At 40.7% G+C, this 20,710-nt stretch overlaps 1 protein-coding gene across 33 annotated transcripts in view; it reads left to right on the forward strand.

Moving 5' to 3' along the window:
• Positions 1-20,710, forward strand: part of PLEKHA5 (pleckstrin homology domain containing A5) — a 247,936-nt gene that overhangs the window by 194,594 nt on the left and 32,632 nt on the right. For 29 of the 33 annotated variants that reach the window (XR_004249157.2, XR_009214697.1, XM_032159750.2 and 26 more), the window contains 2 exons: positions 12,684-12,785; positions 20,215-20,326. Coding sequence is in view for 31 of the 33 variants with exons in the window: in XM_032159750.2 (XP_032015641.1) it covers positions 12,684-12,785; positions 20,215-20,326 (214 nt within the window). In the remaining 2 variants the exon portion in view is untranslated. The remainder of the gene's footprint in view (positions 1-12,683; positions 12,786-20,214; positions 20,327-20,710) is intronic. The other 4 variants (XM_032159747.2, XM_058443438.1, XM_058443446.1 and 1 more) reach the window with 1 other exon arrangement.

Here is a 20,710-nt window from a genome sequence, read left to right on the forward strand (position 1 = left end):
CTTGTCTGTACCTTCAATGGGCTAGGGAGCAGCTATCTTTTAAGAAAGGCCACAGACAGTATAGCTTAATTTAGAGGAGTCTTTCCAGGCTGGCAAGATCCCAGAATCTCAACTTGGCTTCTATTCTGAACCCTGAATTCCAAACGTGAGCTATTTTTAAAGGAATATACCATGATTTTGAAATCATTGAAAACTTAGTTTGAGGAATTCTTAAATACCTTATATTTCTATTTCCATTTTTAAAATACTGTTATTTCTGTTGTCTCATTTGAGTCTTAATTATATTGTCATGTTTATAGACTTTTTTAAAATTTAATATCCTTTCCATTGTGAGTATCTTGAAATAAGAAACTATGTGTCATTCACATTGGATGAATGATTGAGCTGAATGACTTACCCAAGGTTACAAAGCTAATAAACAATATACCTAAAACTCAAATCCAGATCTTCTTACCACAGTTCTGAAGACTTAGATCTACATGGATTTCTGTAATATAGTCATAAAGAAAATATAAGCACCTGAAATACTGTCTACAAGGAAGTAGTACTGAGCTAATCAAGGATAGGTAGGATTTGGATACAACGAGAAGTGAAGAGTGGTTTATTCAAATAATACAAAACACCTTAAGCCACGGCAAAGATGAGAACATAGGAGACATGTTTGGAAAAGGAGGAAATAGAACTAACTGCCTGACTGGGATAGAGGATTCCTGTGAGAGGATAGAAAATGTGAGCTTAGAAAGGGAAAATGGGGTTAAACTGTCAATGCCAAGCTAATGAGAAGCTTAGGGTCTCTGTGACAACTTGGGTCAAATCAAAATGGTAGGCTCTACAGACAGTTGGAAACTATTTAATGATTTGGTGTCTGCTCTTGAAATTCGAATTTTAGGGAATCCCTTTCCTTATCAACTGGGATTAATAAATCTCATCAGTAGGCTTAGAATTTGCTCCATCTCAAGGTTAACTTTAGCCCAGATGGGAAATTTGTTAAAAATATGTTAATAGAAATGAATTTTGCCAGGAGTGCTGGCTGCCACCTGTAATCTCTGTACTTTGGAAGGCTGAGGCAGGAGGATTGCTTGGGCCCAGGAGTTTGAGACCAAACTGGGCAATTTAGGGAGACCCTGTCTCTACAAGAAACAAAAAAGTAGCCGGGCATGGTGGTGTACACCTGTGATCCTAGCTACTTAGGAGACTGAGGTGGGAGGATCTCTGAGCCCAGGAGGTCAAGGCTGCGTGATTGTGCCACTGCATTCCAGCCTGGGTGATAGAGTGATACACTGTCTCTAAAACAAAATCATTAATAATAGAAGGCCAGGCATGGTGGCTCACGCCTGTAGTCCCAGCGCTTTGGGAGGCCGAGGCGGGTAGATCACAAGGTCAGGAGTTCGAGACCAGCCTGGCTGACACATTGCAACCCCGCCTCTAATAAAAATACAAAAATTAGCCAGGCATGGTGGCAGACGCCTGTTATCCCAGCTACTCGGGAGGCTGAGGCAGGAGAATTGCTTGAACCCGGGAGGCGGTGGTTGCAGTGAGCCAAGATTGTGCCATTGCACTCCAGCCTGGGCGACAGAGCGAGACTCCGGCTCAAAAAAAAAAAAAAAAAAAAAAATGGTAATAATAAATAGAAAATAGGCCAGGCAGGTGCAGTGGCTCAAGCCTGTAATCCTAGCACTTTGGGAGGCCTAGGTGGGCAGATCACCTGAGGCCAAGAGTTCAAACCAGCCTGACCAACATGGAGAAACCCCACCTCTACTAAAAATACAAAATTAGCCAGGCATGGTGACTCATGTCTGTAATCCCAGCTACTCAGGAGGCTGAGGCAGGAGAATCGCCTGAACCCGGGAGGCTGAGGTTGCGGTGAGCCGAGATCGCGCCATTGCACTCTGGCCTAGGCAACAAGAGTGAAACTCCGTCTCAAAAAAATAAAATAAAATAAATGAAATAGAATAAAATAAAATTTGATCTTGTTTGAGTATCCGTTTTTCTGGTTTTCATCTTATGTAATCACTTTCCTGGTTTCTTTTTCCTTGCCTTCAACAATAATCAGTGGTTATGACAAACCCTCAGAATATATTCTTCTAAGACAAGTCTTATTGCATAGAATACAAACTATGTTATTTGTGCCTTTATGTAAACTTATTTATATTTGTAGCTTAAGGCTGCAAATGTTAGCATGTGCATAACATCATACTGGGCATATGGCTGGCACTCAGTGAATGTTGATTAGATTTAAATTTGAATTACATTTTTGCTGGCAGAATCTCAAAGGATTTCACTGAATCTTTCAGTCAATTCATAGTACTAGTTCAAATCTAAGCCCCAAGCATAAGGGGTATAACATTAGCACCTTTGTAGATCAAAGCTGTGGTTCTGAAAACATCTTCTCCTTACCTGGTAGGCCACAAAAGTACACAAAACTAGGATTAGCGCAAGGGAAACATGTAAAGCAGTGTTCCCTATACTTTTTATTTATTTTTATTTTATTTTAGGTTTGGGGGTACATGTGTAGGTTTGTTAACTTTGTCTGTTGTGTGATGCTGAGGTTTGGAGTATGAATGAGCCCATCACCCAGGTACCTAGCATAGTACCCGATTTCAACCTTTATACCCCATTCTTTCCCCACCCTCAGTAGTCCCCAGTTTTACTGTTACCATCTTTATGTCCATGAGTACCAGTGTTTAGCTTCCACCTGTAAGTGAGAACATAAGGTATTTGGTTTTCTTTTCCTGCATTAATTTACTTAGGATAATGGCCTCTGGCTGCATCCATGATGGTGCAAAGGACATGATTTCATTCTTTGTTATAGTTGTGTAGTACCATGGTATACATGTACCACATTTTCTTTATCCAGTCCACCATTGATGGGCATCTAGGTTGGTTCCATGTCTTTGCTATTGTAAATAGTTCTGTGGTGAACATGCAAGTGCATGTGTATGTTTGGTAGAAAGATTTGCTTTCTTTTGGATATACTTTTGGATATATACCAGTCAATGCAATTACTGGGTCAGGTGGTACTTCTGATTTGAGTTCTTTGAGAAATCTCCAAACTGCTGTCCATAGTGGCCAAACTAATTTATATCTCCACTCACTGTTAAAAGCATTTCCTTTTCTCTGCAGTCTTGCCAGCATCTGTTTGTTTGTTTTTTTTTTACATTTTAATAGTAGCCATTCTGATGAATGTGAGGTGGTATCTCATTGTGATTTTAATTTGTATTTCTCTGATGATTAGTGATATGGAGCATTTTTATATGCTTATTATCCACTTGTATGTCTTCCTTTAAGTGTCTGTTCATGTCTTTTGCCCATTTTTTAAAAGAGTTGTTTTGTTTTTTCCTTGTTCAATTGCTTAAGCTCCTTATAGATTCTGGATATTCAATCTTTGTCGGATGCATAGTTTGTGAGTATTTTCTCTCATTCTGTAGGCTGTTTACTCCATTGATAGTTTCTTTTGCTTTACAGAAGCTCTTTAATTAGCTCCCACTTGTCACTTTTTGTTTTTGTTGCTATTACTTTTTTCTTTTTTCTTCTTTTTTGTTTTTTGTTTTTTGGTTTTTTTTTTTTTTTTTTTTTTGAGACAGAGACTCACTCTGTTGCCCAGGCTAGAGTGCAGTGGCACGATCTTTGCTCACTGCAACCTCCACCTCCCAAGTTCAAGCAATTCTCGTGCCTCAGCCTCCCAAGTAGCTGGGATTATAAATGCCCACTACCAAGCCTGGCTACTTTTTGTATTTTCGGTAGAGACAGGGTTTCACCATGTTGGCCAGGCTGGTCTCAAACTCCAAGCCTCATGTGATCTGCCCACTTCGGCCTCCCATAGTACTGGAATTATAGGTGTGAGCCACCATGCCTGGCTAAAGGATTCTTATAGTTTGAGGCCTGACACTTAAATCTTTAATCCATCTTGAGTTAATTTTTGTATATGGTGAAAGTAACGGGTCAGTTTCATTCTTCTGCATATGGCTAGCCAGCTATTCCAGCACCATTTATTGAATAAGAAGCTCTTTCCCCATTGCTTATTTTTGTCAATTTGATCAAATATCAGATGGCCATAGGTGTGTGGCTTAACTTCTGGGTTTTATATTCTGTTCCCTTGGTCTGCGTCTGTTTTTGTACCAGTACCATGAAGTTTTAGTCTGTAGCCTTATAGTATAGTTTGAAGTCAGGTAGTATAATGCCTCTGGCTTTGTTTTTGTTTAGGATTGCTTTATCTGTTTGGACTCTTGGTTCGATATGAATTTAAGAATTTTTTTCTAGTTCTGTGAAAAATGATGGTAGTTTGATAGGAATGACATTGAATCTGTAGATTGCTTTGGGCAGTATGACCATTTTAACAATATTGATTCTTCTAATCCGTGAGCATGGAATGTTTTTCCATTGGTTTGCATCATCTATGATTTCTTTCAACAGTGTTTTGTAGTTCTTCTTACAGACATCTTGCACCTACTTGGTTAGATGCATTCCTAGGAGTGTGTGTGTGTGTGTGTGTGTGTGTGTGTGTGTGCGCGCGTGTGTATTATAAATGGGATTGCATTATTGATTTGGCTCTCAGCTTGAACATTATTGGTGTATAGAAATGCCAGTGGTTTTTATACGTTGATTTTGTGTCCTGAAACTTTCCTGAAGTCATTTATCAGTTGTAGGAGCCTTTTGATAGGGTCTTTAGAGTTTTCTAGGTGTAGATCACATTGTCCGTGAAGAGAGGTAATTTGACTTCTTTTCCTATTTGGATGCATTTTATTTCTTCCTCTTGCCTGATTGCTCTGACTAGGACTTCCAGTACTATGTTGAGTAGGAGTGGTGAGAGTGGGCATCCTTGTCTTTTTCCAGTTCTCAAGAGAAATGCTTCCAGTTTTTGTCCATCTCAGTGTGATGTTGGCTGTGTATTTGTCATAGATGGCCTTTACTATTTTAGGGCATATTCCTTCAATATGGATTTATTTCTTAAGGGTTTTTATCATGAAGAGATGCTGGGTTTTATCAAAATCCTTTTCCATGTCTACTGAGATGATCATATGTTTTTTGCTTTTTATTCTGTTTACTTGTTGACTCACATTTATGATTTGCATATGTTGAACCAATCTTGCATCTTAGAAATGAAGCCTACTTTATCATGGTGAATTAACTTTTTGATATGCCGCTGAATTTGGCTTGCTGGTATCTTGTTGAGGATTTTTGCATGTATGTTCATCAGGGATATCAGCCTTTGTTTTCTTTCTCCTTTGTGTCTTTACCAAGTTTTGGTATCAGGGTGATGTTGGCTTCATAGAATGAGTTAAAAAAGAGACCCTCCTTCTTATTTTTTTGGAATAGTTTCAGTAGAATTAATACCAGCTCTTTGTACATCTGGTAGAAATCGGCTGTGAATCCATCTGATCCGTGCCTTTTTTTGTTTGGCAGGTCTTTTATTACAGATTCAATTTCAAAACTCAATATTGATCTGTTAAGTGTTTCAGTTTCTTCCTGATTCAATCTTGGGAGATTGTATATTTCCAGGAATTTATCTATTTCATCTAGATTTTCTAGTTTGTGTGCATAGTGGTGTTCGTAATCATCTCTAAGAATCCTTTGTATGTCTGTGGGATCCATTGTAATGTCACCTTTGTTGCTTCTCATTGTGCTTATTTGGATCTTCTTTTTTTCTTTATTATTCTAGCTAACAGTCTGTCAATCTTGTTTTTGTTTTCAGAGAACCAACTTTTGGTTTCCCCCAGGCTGGTGTGGTGGCTCACGCTTGTAACCCTAGCACTTTGGGAGGCTGAGGTAGGCAGATTACTTGAGCCCAGGAGTTTGGGACCATCCTAAGCAATATGGTGAAACTCCATCTCTACAAAAAAAAAAAAAAAAAAAAACTAGCCGAGCACAGTGGCGTGTGCCTGGAGTGCCAACTACTCCGGAGGCTGAGGCAGCAGGGTGACCTGAGCCCAGAGAGGTCCCGGACAACAAAGTGACACCCCGTCTCAAAAAACAAAACAGAAGAAAATCCACAAAAAAGCCAACAGAAGTGTGGCACAGTAATAGTTATTTATTTAAATCTTCCCCTGTGTGCTAGCCTTTCTATTTTTATTATATCTAGAATTTTTAACAATAAAAAGCAAGTTTTGTTTCATAGAAAACATTAGAGAAGAAACTAAACACGAGAGTTAAAGATTACAAATAGCTAAAACATAGAATGACTACAATTGTGGTCATAAACTAGAAATTTAAAATATGAATAGCTTTATAATTGTGGCTGATAGTTGAGCCTCACTTTATAGTTTGAGTTGGTGCCCTTTTAAACATCTTTTTAGTGTGTTTCAAGTCCAAGGCTAAGTGAAAAAATAATTAAAAAACGTAAACACCTTTTTAGGTTAAAAAAAGCCAGTGTAGTCATTAGATAGTATAATAAGAGGCATGCCATGTGCTTAATAAGTAGTGATTTTATTTGAGAAGCAGTTACATGACAAGTATAAATTCGTTAAAAAAAAATTATTTTTTTAAAAACTCCTCAAATAATTAAGCACGTTCTTCAAATGTGAGCCAGGAAATCTCTACATCCTGAAGGTAAAATGAAAAAAATGAATAAATCAGACATAACTTTCTTTTGATTGACCTGAAAAATCAACTGCTTCTAATACCAGTTGGCAGGACTGTTATGGTGGGGTATTAGTGACCAAAAAATTAACATTTTAATTTTTTTGCCTGATCCTCGAAATATACCAGTAAAATTAATTTAAATATCATAAGGCTTTAATTTTCCAAGATATAGTGGTGGGCATTAATTTGTAATATTAATTAAAGTTGGAAAGAGATGTTTGAGTTTAAATTAGGAAGTTAATGAGTAATTATGCTACATCTATTGCCTCTCCCTCATTTTGATATTAAAAACCTATGTCAATACTTTTCCAAAGTTACAGGTTTTATTTTTTAATGAAAAGCAGAAAAATGAATTGACATTTCTTAAATTAAAACTTAGAAACCATAATTGAGAAGCAAACCAGAAGTAAAACAGTTTATTAGCTCTAAGAATAATAGTAATTATTTACCTTTTTTTACTATAGCCACCTATAGTCTTACAATATTTACTTGATAATTAAAAAAAGAGGCAATGTGACAGTAAAATACAGAGGAAAGAATTTGAGATTTGTGTCTAGTGTATTGTGTAACCATTCCCTTGAGTAGATTTTGTTGTAAATTGCCATTGATTTTAGATAAGAAAAGGAAAGTTTTCCTTATATTAAAAACTTGGAAATGCATCATTAGTTTTGATTTTTTTTTTTAATAGAATTTTTTTGTAGAGATGAGATCTCCCTATGTTGCCCAGGCTGGTCTTGAATTCCTGAGCTCAGGAGATTCTCCCACCTCAGCCTCCCAAACTGCTGGGATTACAGGCATAAGCCACCATGCCTGGCCATTAATCCTTTCTTAATAAAGGACATAGTATATATCTGCTGTATAGCTGTCTAGCTAAATATTAAAATCTTTAACTGATTTTTTTGGAAATCTGGAATTTCATTACATTTAAGTATTTAGACCTACTTCACTTTCTCCCCTACACAATAGCCAAGTCTTGTCTCAGTACAGACTATATAGAAGTAAGCACTATTAAAATTTACTTGTTCCATACCCTAAACTTAGACAATTTTTTTTTTTTTAAATCTTGGCCAGGCCTGCTGGCTCCTACATGTAATCCCAGCACTTTGAGAGGCTGAGGCAGGAGAATTGCTTTAGCCTAGGAGTTCAAGACCAGCCTGGACAACATAGTGAGACCTCAAGTTTACAAAAGATTAAAAAACAATAGCCCAGCATGGTGATGTGCACCTGTACTACTCAGGAGACCAAGGTGGGAGGATTGCTTGAGCCTGGGGAGTTGAGGCTGCAGTGAGCTGAGATCACACCACTGCACTCCAGCCCAGGTGACAGAGTAAGAAAAAAGTCTGGCCTGGCACAGAGGCTCACACCTGTAATCCCAGTTCTTTGGAAAGATTGCTTGAGCCCAGGAGTTCAAGACCAGCCTGAGCAACATGGTGAAACCCCAAATTAAAAAATTATCTGGGCATGGTGGTGCAAACCTGTAGTCCTAGCTACTTGGGAGACTGAGGCAGGAGGATCGCTTGAGCCCAGGAGTTCAAGGCTGCAGTGAATTATGATCATGCCACTGCACTCTAGCCTGGGCAGCAGAGCAAAACCCTATCTCTAGAAGACTCTGCAGCAGTCCCTCCTCCTGCCCAACACGTACACTATTTTTTTCTTTTCTTGGAATATAACATGTTCTCAGGAAAGCACACAGTTTAGGAGTTTAGCCAATATCTATATCGAGACATTGAATTTTACTAGCATGCCAGAGGCTCCTCTCCCAAAAGGAACACTACCAGACTTTTTTCTTTTCCTTTAATTTTTTTAAATTGTTTTAGAGACAGGGTATTGCTATATTGCCCAGATGGGAGTGCAGTGGCTATTCACAGGTGCAGTTGTAGCACACCACAGCCTCCAACTCTTAGCCTCAAGTGATCCTCCCCCTGCCCAGTCTCCTGAGTAGCTATAGCCTAGCACCTGACATTTAAACTATAGATGAGTTTTGCCTATTTTTGAACTTGTTTTTTGGAGACAAAGTCTCTTACGCAGGCTGGAGTACAATGGCACAATCTAGGCTCACTGCAACCTCCACCTCACTCAAGCAATCCTCTCACCTCAGCCTCCCAAGTAGCTGGGACTACAGACATGCGCCACCATACCTAATTTCTGTATACTTTGCAGAGATGGGATTTCACCATGTTGCCTAGGCTGGTCTCAGATTCCTGGGCTCAAGCGATCCATCCATCTCAGCCTCCTAAACTGCTGGGATTACAGGCATGAGCCACTGCACTCAGGCTTGAACTTTATGTGAAGTGTAAACATATACTCTTTGCCTGGCTTCCTTTAACTTACGAGGTTCATCCATATAGTTCCAGATTGAAAGAATTCATTCAGGCCGGGCACGGTGGCTCAGGCCTGTAATCCCAGCACTTTGGGAGGCTGAGGCGGGCAGATCACTTGAGGTCAGGAGTTCAAGACCAGCCTGACCAACATGGAGAAACCCCATCTCTACTAAAAATACAAAAATTAGCCGGATATGGTGGTGCATGCCTGTAATCCCATCTACTCAGGAGCCTGAGGCAGGAGAACCGCTTGAACCCTGGAGGCAGAGGTTGCGGTGAGCCGAGATCACACCATTACAGTCCAGCCTGGGCAACAAGAGTGAAACTCCATCTAAAAAAAAAAGAAGGCTGGCCACAGGTGGCTCATGGCTGTAATCCTAGCACTTTGGGAGGCTGAGGCGGGCAGATCATGAGGTCAGGAGATTGAGACCATCCTGGCTAACACGGTGAAACCACATCTCTACTAAAAATAAAAAAAAATTATCCAGGTGTGGTGGTGCGCACCTGTAGTCCCAAGTATCCCAGCTACTCTGGAGGTTGATGCAGAAGAATCACTTGAACCCAGGAGGCAGAGGTTGCAGTGAGCTGAGATCGTGCCACTGCACTCCAGCCTAGGCGACATCACAAGACTCCATCTCAAAAAAGAGTTCATTCATTCTCTCTCTTTTTTTTTTGAGACGGAGTCTCGCACTGTCGCTGGAGCTGGAGTGCAGTGACACCATCTCGGCTCACTGCAACCTCCATCTCCCAGGTTCAAGCGATTCTCCTGCCTCAGCCTCCCAAGTAGCTGGGACTACAGGCACCCACCACCATGCCCAGATAATTTTTTTGTATTTTTAGTAGAGACAGGGTTTCATTATGTTGACCAGGCTGGTCTTAAACTCCTGACCTCGTGATCCCCCTGCCTCAGCCTCCCAGAGTGCTGAGATTACAGGCGTGAGCCACTGCACCTGGCCTTCATTTATTCTCTTAACTGTATAGCTTGTCATTCTCTACTTTTTATTGAAAGCACTATCTTGTGGCAAGTACTTGAGATTTTAAGGTAATTGTATATTTGAAAAGTATTAGCCCTTTTAAATTATCTTGCTATATTTGCTTCTTGACCACAAATAAGTAAGGTCATATTTAAAGATTATTAGCATGGTACTCATATAATCTAGTAGATTCTTTAATGAAATACCCAGCCAGATGTTGGGAGGAAATGTGTTGTGCCATTGCTGCCCTTTCCTCGCTGTCCTCTGTTGTCTTGTGTTCCTACCCATCTGGTAATCATGTTTGAGGAGCTGAGGTAAAGACAGAAACAGGTAGGCCTAGCAGGATTACAGGACTTGGGCCAGTTCAGTGGCAGGACTCTCCACGTTAGGAAAATTGAAAGTATACTGTGCGTCTTCACTTCCAAAATATTGATAAAGGAATGTCTAGCTCCCAATCTGTATTTTTAATGTTTCTTTAAGAAAGAGAAGGATTCCTACCATCCTGAAATGTTCTTATACTTAAATGCCTCTGCAGTGCAGTTAAGCCTACCCTGAACCCTGGCATTTCCACAAGGGAGCTTAGGTGTTAGCCTGTAATATCCTCTTAGCCACTGGGCTGTCATTGGATCTGTTGTCTTCATTTACCCTCCCTAAAGCCATCAAAGACTCACTATTTAAATTTGCAGTTTTTGTGGTGCACACAAATTAAACCATGGCTAGAATTAATTTTTGTTAAAGGAAATTAATTTTCATATTTATTCATGTAAAAAGAATTTGCTGACCAGGTGTGGTGGCTCACACCTGTAATCTCAGCACTTTGAGAGGCCAAGGCTGGTGGAATCACTTGTGACCAGCAGTTAGAGACCAACCTGGGCAACATGGCAAAATCCTGTCTCTACCAAAAATAAATAAATAAATATATATATATATATACACACACACACACACACACACACACACACACACACACACACACACAACATATTAGCCAGGCATAGGGGTGATGGCACACATCTGTTTTCCCAGTACATTTTGAATAATTTTTCTTCACCTAAGATTTTTTTTTATTTAAAAAGAAAAAAGACTGGCAAGATAGCTTCAATTTTTTTTTTTTTTTTTCTTTTTGGAGACATGGTCTTCATCTGTCACCCACACTGGAGTGCACTGGCACAATTTTGGCTCACTGCAACCTCTGCCTCTGGGATCAAGCAATCCTCCCACCTCAGCCCTGCCCCAAGTAGCTGGGACCACAGGCAAGCGCCACCACACCCGGATAATTTTTGTATTTTTTCGTAGAGATGGGGTCTCTCTATGTTGCCCAGGCTGGTCTCGAGCTCCTGGGCTCAAGTGATCCACCTGCCTCAGCCTCCCAAAGTGCTAGGATTACAGGCAAGAACCACCACACCCAGCCAATCACCTAAATTTTCTAAAGTTATTTTAAGTTAAGTTACAGAATATACAAAATAAGATAGCTCTTCATTTTTTTTCTTTTACTTTATTTTTTTTTTTTTTTGAGTCAGAGTCTCTCAGTGTCACCCAGGGTGGAGTGCAATGGCGCAATCTCGGCTCACTGCAACCTCCGCCTCCCAGGTTCAAGCGATTATCCTGCGTCAGCCTCCCAAGCAGCTGGGATTACAGGCGCCTGCCACTGCGCCTGGCTTTTTTTTTTTTTTTTTTGTATTTTTAATAGAGACAGGGTTTCGTTATGTTGGTCAGGTAGTTTCAAACTCCTGACCTCATGATCTGCCTGCCTCAGCCTCCTGAGGCGCAATCTCAGCTCACTGCAACCTCTGCTTCCTAGGTTCAAGCGATTCTCCCTCCTCAGGCTCCCAAGTAGCTAGGACCACAGGCACAAGTCATCGGGCCCAGCTAATTTTTGTGTTTTCATTAGAGACAGGGTTTCACCATGTTGGCCAGGGTGGTCTCAAACTGCTGAGCTCAAGTGATCTGCCCCTGTCAGCCTCCCAAAGTGCTGAGATTACAGATGTGAGCCACTGAGTCTGGCAGATGATGTATTTTTAAGCACCTCTAGAATTATTCTATATTCAACAAATGACAAGCTGTTAAAGACCAAACATCAAAATCTTCTCTGTGATATTATTGGTTTGGGGGTGATTTTTTTTCCAAAGGAGAAAAGTACAGATGGGTAATAGTGTCTATACTGAGTCTTCACAAACAGAATTCACTGAATTGTTTACATAGCTAGCTAAATTCATTTGTTTTGTTGTATTACTATAAGCTTATTGTAAGTAAAGTCTTGTCAAGCCTCCGATGTTATTGAAATTCCAATATGCTAAAATACAAAGTATTTTCATTCATGGAGAACTTTTAATGAAGACAGATAAGAAAATGCTTTATAGGCCGGGCGCGGTGGCTCACGCTTGTAATCCCAGCACTTTGGGAGGCCGAGGCGGGCGGATCACGAGGTCAGGAGATCGAGACCACGGTGAAACCCCGTCTCTACTAAAAATACAAAAAATTAGCCGGGCGTGGTGGGTCGGAGGGGGTTGCAGTGACCGAAATCTCCAGCCTGGGAAAGATCCGTCTCAAAAAAAAAAAAAAAAAGAAAATGCTTTATTTATGCCTCTTCTACATTTTAGGAAATAAACAGCAGCACAGTAATACTTAGGTTGCTTAGTAAATTTTTGTTGAATTGAGTTTTAAAAAGGAACAAAAATGGTTATAAAAATTCCTGTTTTGGTAACTATAAACTATACGACTTTCTAAAATCTAGAAAGTTACAGTTGGAGTGATAACACCATAAAAGCACATTTTTTCCCATAAAGTAATTAACACTTTTTGGTTTTAGGAATTGGAACGAGCATGGAGGGAATATGATAAGTTAGAATACGATGTAACTGTTACCAGGAACCAGATGCAAGAGCAGCTGGATCACCTTGGTGAAGTTCAGGTACAAAAGTATAAAATTCTTTATATTGTTTTAACTGTTTTTACTGGTACTGTACAATCCACCTTGTTAGATTTACGCATACCCATAACAGTTTTTACATTATTGCCTATCTGAGACCTGGATTTGAATACTTTTAATGACAGGAATCTTTTGCCAGGCTGGATGCATGGCCAGGCTCACTGCAACTCCTCCGGTTCACCCATTCTCTGCCTCACCTCTCGATACTGGAGCCCGGCTAATTTTTTTGTATTTTTAGTAGAGACGGGGTTTCACTGTGGTCTCGATCTCCTGACCTCATGATCCGCCCCCCTCGGCCTCCCAAAGTGCTGGGATTACAAGCGTGAGCCACCGCGCCCGGCCTGACAGGAATCTTACTACTCACAAAGTAGACTATCCCCTCTTAAGTTTAAGAGTTCTTTGTTCTGTTGGGCATATGGTGAGCCCCGGAGTGTTCTGTGCTCCTTTCGGTCTCAGCTCTACAGTTTCCTAAAAACATGGTTTCATATCCTTTCACAGGTCCATCTGTGTCACTTGGTGTTGAGATGTTGAATTATATGGATTTATCAAATAATGAATATTTTATCTTTTTTTTTTTTTTTTTTTTTTTTTTGAGAGAGAGTTTTGCTCTTGTTGCCCAGGCTGGAGAGCAATGGCACGATCTTGGCTCACCGCAACCTCTGCCTCCCGGGTTCAAGCGATTCTCCTGCCTCAGCCTCCTGAGTAGCTGGGATCACAGGCATGCACCACCAAGCCCAGCTAATTTTTATTTATTTATTTATTTATTTATTTATTTATTTATTTATTTGTAGAGACTGGGTTTCTGCATGTTAATCAGGCTGGTCTCAAACTCTTGACCTCAGGTGATCCACCTGCCTCGGCCTCCCAAAGTGCTGGGATTACAGGCGTGAGCCACTGCTCCCAGCCAATATTTTATCTTCTTAATAAAATTATTCTAATCCTTCTGTATTAAATGTCTCCCATTTTGTGAAGTTACATTTGGCCTGTTGACTTGACTGACATATTATTAGAATAGGGGAAGATACAGCACCATTTGCTATAAAGAATCCAGTTAATAAGCAAACACATCTGAGACCTAGTTCCAAGGGTTAGTTTTCTTATCTGTAAAATAGAAATAATAGTACTTGGCCGGGCATAGTGGCTCACGCCTATGGTCCCAGCACTTTCAGAGGCTGAAGTGGGTAGATCACCTGAGGTCAGGAGTTCGAGACCAGCCTGGCCAACATGACGAAACCCTGTCTCTACTATAAATACAAAAATTAGGTGTAGTGGCAGGCATCTGTAATCCCAGCTACTTGGGAGGCTGAGGCAGGAGAATCACTTGAACCCACGAGGTGGAGGTTGCAGTGAGCTGAGATCGCACCACTGTACTCCAGCCTGGGCGACAGAGCGAGATTCTATCTCAAAAAAAGAAAAAGAAAAGAGAAATAATAATACTTGTCTTAAAATGTTGCTCTGAGGAATGCAGATAATATATGTTTAAGAAAATAATAAAAGTTACGTCATGCTTATGACACAATGTAAATTTGAACATTTTAGTTGGAAATGCCTGGACTTAACAGACAAATCAATACAATGAATGAAAAATTAGTTAAGTTCGAGACCAATCAGCCTGACCAACATGGAGAAACCCCATCTCTACTAAAAAATACAAAATTAGCCAGGATCACGAGGTCAGGAGCTCAAGACCAGCCTGGCCAAGACTGTGAAACCCCATCTCTACTAAAAATACAAAATTAGCCGGGCACGGTGGCTCACGCCTGTAATCCCAGCACTTTGGGAGGCCAAGGCGGGCAGATCACGAGGTCAGGAGATCAAGACCATCCTGGCTAACACAGTGAAACCCTGTCTCTACTAAAAATACAAAAAACTAGCCGGGCGAGGTGGCGGGCGCCTGTAGTCCCAGCTACTCGGGAGGCTGAGGCAGGAGAATGGCGTGAACCCCAGGGGGCAGAGCCTGCAGTGAGCCGAGATCGCGCCACTGCACTCCAGCCTGGGCGACAGCAAGACTCTGTCTCAAAAAAAATAAAATTAAATTAAATTTAAAAATATAAATAAAAATACAAGCAGATCACGAGGTCAGGAGATCAAGACCATCCTGGCTAACACAGTGAAACCCTGTCTCTACTAAAAATACAAAAAACTAGCCGGGCGAGGTGGCGGGCGCCTGTAGTCCCAGCTACTCGGGAGGCTGAGGCAGGAGAATGGCGTGAACCCCAGGGGGCAGAGCCTGCAGTGAGCCGAGATCGCGCCACTGCACTCCAGCCTGGGCGACAGCAAGACTCTGTCTCAAAAAAAATAAAATTAAATTAAATTTAAAAATATAAATAAAAATACAAAATTAGCCGAGCTTAGTGGTGGGCATCTGTAATCCCAGCTACTCTGGAGGCTGAGGCAGGAGAATCACTTGAACCCAGAAGGTGGAGGTTGCCAGGAGCTGAGGTCGCACCATTTGTACTCCACCCTGGGCAACAAGGGCGAAGCTCCATCCAAAAAAAAAAAAAAAAAAAAAAAGATTAGTAAGGTTGAATCAGAAATTCAGCTGCCCTCTATCTGTGCTGTCCAGCATAGTACTGGCCACATGTGTTGTTGGGCATATGAAATGTGACTATTGTGACTATACAACTAAAACTGAACTTTTAGTTGTATTCGTGTTAACTATCTAAATTTATTTACTTGTTTATTGAATCAGGGTTTTGTTCTGTCACCCAGGCTGGAGTGCAGTAGCATGATCCCAGATGAAACCTTGAACTCCTGGGCCCAAGCGATCCTCCTCCCTCAGCCTTCCAAAGTTCTGGGATTGGCTGGGCACAGTGGCTCATGCCTGTAATCCCAGCACTTTGGGAGGCCGTGGCAGGAGGATCACTTGAGGCCAGAAGTTTGAGACCAGCCTGGCCAGCGCAGTGAAACCCCACCTCTACAAAAATACAAAAATTAGTTGAGCACCTGTGGTCCCGGCTACTTGGAAGGCTGAGGCAGGAGAATCGCTTGAGCCTGGGAGGCAGAGATTGCAGTGGAGTGGAGATCACGCAACTGTATGCCAGCCTAGGAGACAAAGGGAGACTCTGTCTCAAAAAAAAAAAACACAAAGTGCTGGGATTACAGGCTTGAGTCACCAAGCCCAGTTTATCTAAATTTAAATGGCCACATGTGGCTGGGACTTTTGTATTGGACACTGAAGTTACACTGTCAGTAATCAGCTACAATAATCAGCTACAGGCACCTGTAATCCCAGCTACTCGGGAGGCTGTGGCAGGAGAATCACTTCAACCTGGGAGGCGGAGGTTGCAGTGATCCGAGATCACACCATTGCACTCCAGCCTGAGTGATGGGCAAAAGTCCATCTCAAAAAAAAAAAAAAATAAGAAATCAGCTACAAAAATGAGATACTAAATACACTAGAAAAATAGCTATAAATACCTAAGATATAACTAGACGTCAGCAAACTTTCTGTAAAAGGCCAAATCTGTCACATATTATTTAATTTTTTTGTTATTTTATAACTTCTTTTTTTTTTGAGAGAGAGTTTCAGTCTTGTTGCCCAGGCTGGTATGCAGTGGTGTGATCTCTGCTCACTGCAACCTCCGCCTCTCACGTTGAAGTGATTCTCCTGCCTCAGCCTTCCTAGTAGCTGGCATTACAGGCATATGCCACCATACCTGGCTAACTTTTGTATTTTTAGTAGAGACAAGGTTTCGCCATGTTAGCCAGGCTGGTCTTGAACACCTGACCTCAGGTGATCTGCCCGCCTCAGCCTCCCAGAGTGCAAGGATTACAGGCATAAGCCACCTGTGCCTGGCTATGACTTCTTAAAAATTGTAAAATTTGTTCTTAACTCACAGGCCGTACCAAAAGAGGCTGCAGGCCACAGAAATTTGCCAATCCCAGATTTAAACTGCCAAAAAATATATTTATTATGAAAACTTAGTAACCTTATTACAGGATGTAAGAGAAGACCTGAATTAATGGAGAGGTATAATTGGTATACCATATTCATGGATGGTCTGATTTAACATTATCACAATGAAAATTCTTCGCGTAAATGCAATTTTATTACAACCAAATTTCCAGTAGAATTTTCTAAAGAAATTTCTGAAATGGTTCTAATATTTTTAAGGTATAAAAACCACAAGTAGTTAAGACATTTCAAAAAAAAAATAAAAGAACTAGAAGTCGTACTCTATGAATGGTAACATTGCATATACAGCCTTAGACCAGTTACATAGCAACTCTGGGTCTCAGTTTCCACAACTATAAAATAAAATAATACCTACTCCTGCTAGGTTATTATGAGGATAAATATGTTTATATTTTTGCAGCATGTAGAATAAAACCAGGCATATAAAACACACTATATAAGTGTTTGTTAAATAAATAAACAAGGAAACATAATGCAAAACTATGGTGTTAAACATGGTACAGGAAAAAATAGACCAATGGAACAGAATAGAGAGTTTAGCAGCAGACCATGAATATCCACAAAGCAGAGAGAGAAAGAGAGAGAGAGAATTGTTGAGCAACATTTGGCTAATTTACCCTCAATGAAGGCAACACAGACAAAGTAAAAAGATGACCTACTGGGTGGATGTATGTTTGACCTCAAAAATTCAACAAGGGATAACTATCTAGATTTGCAAGGAAGTTTTTCTTTTTGATTTGGAGAAATAGTCCATTAGAAAAACATACAAAGAACGTGAGTAACTAATCATAGGAAAACTCAAATTACTAACAAGTGTTTGAAAAATAGTTCAAAGTTGGCCGGGCACAGTGGCGTATGCCTGTAATCCCAGCACTTTGGGAGGCCAAGTCAGACAGATCACTTGAGGGTCAGGAGTTCGAGACCAGCCTGGCCAACATAGCGAAACCTCATCTCTACTAAAATACAAAAAAAAAGAGAGTTGGGCATGGTGTGACACACCTGTAATTCCAGCTACTTGGGAGGCTGAGGCAGGAGAATTGCTTGAACCCAGGAGGCAGAGGTTGCAGTGACCCAAGATCCCATCGCTGCACTCCAGCCTGGGTGGCCGAGTGAGACTCGGTCTCAAAAAAAATGAAAGAAAAGGAAAAATAGTTCAAAGTCAGTAGTAACCAGTGAAATGCAAATAAAACAAAAATTAGATTTGCATTGTATACCCTTTCAGATTGGCAGAAATGTGTCTATATATATATATATATATATATCATTTAAATTTTATAAAAGTAATACATGTATATAGATGTGCAAGGATCTGTTATTTATAGTAATCTTCCCATCCTCTGTGTCAGTATTTACATCTCTGGGCTGTCGTTGTGTTTGGCTCTTGCATGGGTACTTTCTTTTTTTTTTTACTTTTTGATGCTTCCAGGCTGTAGCTTGGAAAACTAGATAACTTAGGTTATGTGGTGCCTTTTTGGAGCAGCATTAATTCATAGTCTTTAGGCTTATAGACTTTTTTTCTTGAGTTTTTTCTTTTTCATTTTCTTTTTCTTTTTTTAATCTTTTGATCAACTCCCAAGTGCTTGGAAGACTTTGAAAACATATTGCTTTTTTTTTTCCCCTGTGACAGAGTCTCACTCTGTCACCTAGGCTGGAGGACAGTGGCACGATCTTGGCTCACTGCAACCTCTTACCCCAGGCTCAAGTGATCCTCTCACCTCAGCCTCCCAAGTAGCTGGGACCACAGACGTACACCACCCCGCCCAGCTAAGTTTTTGTGTTTTTGGTAGAGGTGGGGTTTTTCTGTGTTGCCCAGGCAGGTCTTGAACTCCTGAGCTTAAGCAATCTGCCCACCTCAGCCTCCCAAAGTGCTGGGATTATAGGTGTGAGCCACTGTGCCTGGCTGAAAACATATTTCTACCCCTTAGAGGACTTTTTTAGCATATTGATGCGATACTGATTATATTCTAATATCTCTAGTCATTAATAACTGATACTCAGTGAAAGAAAATACTGTTCTAGGCAATGTGACAGTTTTTGTATGTCATTCCCTATTTTTAAAAATAAAGTTGCATTCCTAGAATAGTGTTTATTATTATCCAGAATGGTGTTATTATTACCCTATTTATGAATAAGAGTCATAGATTTCTAATAGAATCTCAGAGAAAACCAATGTAATCTTATTTTGGTTTCAGTTAGTGTATTTAAACTGAGGGCATGATGTGGAATATTAAAAGTAAGAAAATTGGCTGGCCGCAGTGGCTCACACCTGTAATCCCAGCACTTTGGGAGGCCGAGGAGAGCAGATCACCTGAAGTCAGGAGTTCGAGACCAGCCTGGCCAACATGGTGAAACCCTGTCTCTACTAAAAATACAAAATTAGCCAGGTGTGGTGGCACATGCCTGTAATCCTAGCTACTTGGGAGGCTGAGGCAGGGCAATCGCTTGAACCCGGGAGGTGGAGGCTGCAGTGAGCTGAGATTGTGCCATTGCACAAAATACAAAATTATGGCACGCACTGTAATCCCAGCTACTCAGGAAGCTGAGGCAGCAGAATCACTTGCGCCCAGGAGGCAGAGGCTGCAGTGAACTGAGAGCTTGCCACTGCACTCCAGCCTGGGCGACAGAGCAAGACTCTGTCTCAAAAAAAAATAAAAATAAAAAAATATATTTAAACTCTGTCAGTCAAAACTCATCTTGATATATTTTGTTAGTTGTCCCTTTGTTGTTGTTTTTTTTTTTTTTTTTTTTGAGATGGAGTCTCACTCTGTCGCCCAGGCTGGAGTGCAGTGGCGCAATCTCGGCTCACTGCAAGCTCCACCTCCCGGGTTCACACCATTCACCTGCCTCGGCCTCTCCGAGTAGCTGGGACTACAGGCGCCCGCCACCACGCCCGGCTAATTTTTTGTATTTTTAGTAGAGACGGGGTTTCACCGTCGTCTCGATCTCCTGACCTCGTGATCCGCCCGCCTCAGCCTCCCAAAGTGCTGGGATTACAAGCGTGAGCCACCGCGCCCGGCCTGTCCCTTTGTTGTTGTTTTTATGTTCTATAACCTAGGAAGTTAGTACACCTTCCATTTGTCACCTGTTCCCCAATGCCCTGCCACATCTCCCCCTCCCAGAAATTATTTTTTCTTTTGAGGTTTGTTTCTGCTCTGTTTTCATTCTCTCTGTTTGTATTTTCCATTTTTGGTCCCTTTTAATCAATATGCCTTCCTGGTATCATAAATAATGCAAGACAAAGCTTATTGGAAAGATTTAAAATCGTATATTTAAGTATGAAAATTAAATATTTTTCTTGCTCTGCTCAGTCTTTTATATTTGCCACTGGAATTGCAAAATTGGGAGAGTCACATCAATCATATTAAATATTCATAACACTTAATTCACTGCAATTTACATTTTTAAATATAATTTATATAATTAATATATAATCATTTAACTTCGGTAAATGATTTTTTTTCTTACATATGGTCTATCCATTTTTACTGATAGACGGAATCAGCAGGAATTCAGCGTGCACAGATTCAGAAAGAGCTTTGGCGAATTCAAGATGTCATGGAAGGGCTGAGTAAACATAAGCAGCAAAGAGGTACTACAGAAATAGGTAAATTAGCTTTGCATTTTATTTTGTGACTGACCACAGTATTACAGTCATGTGTCACTTGGTGACAGATTACATTCTGAGAAATGCATTGTTAGGTGATTGTGTTGTGCAATCAGAGTGTACTTAAACAAATCTAGTTGTATGGCCTACTACACACCTAGGCTATGTGGTATAGCTTATTGCTCCCAGGTTGCAAACCTGCACAGCATGTGACTGTACTGATTACTGTAGACAGTTGTAACACAATGTTATTTGTATATCTAAACATAGAAAAGATAATGTGTTACACTCTTGACATGAGGGCAACAACTAGGCAATCGATATTTCTCAGCTCTGGCAGGGCACAGTGGCTCACACCTGTAATCCCAGCATTTTGGGAGGCTG

The sequence above is a fragment of the Hylobates moloch genome, unplaced genomic scaffold (assembly GCF_009828535.3).
Source record: "Hylobates moloch isolate HMO894 unplaced genomic scaffold, HMol_V3 SCAFFOLD_8, whole genome shotgun sequence".
Classification (NCBI taxonomy): Eukaryota; Metazoa; Chordata; class Mammalia; order Primates; family Hylobatidae; genus Hylobates; species Hylobates moloch.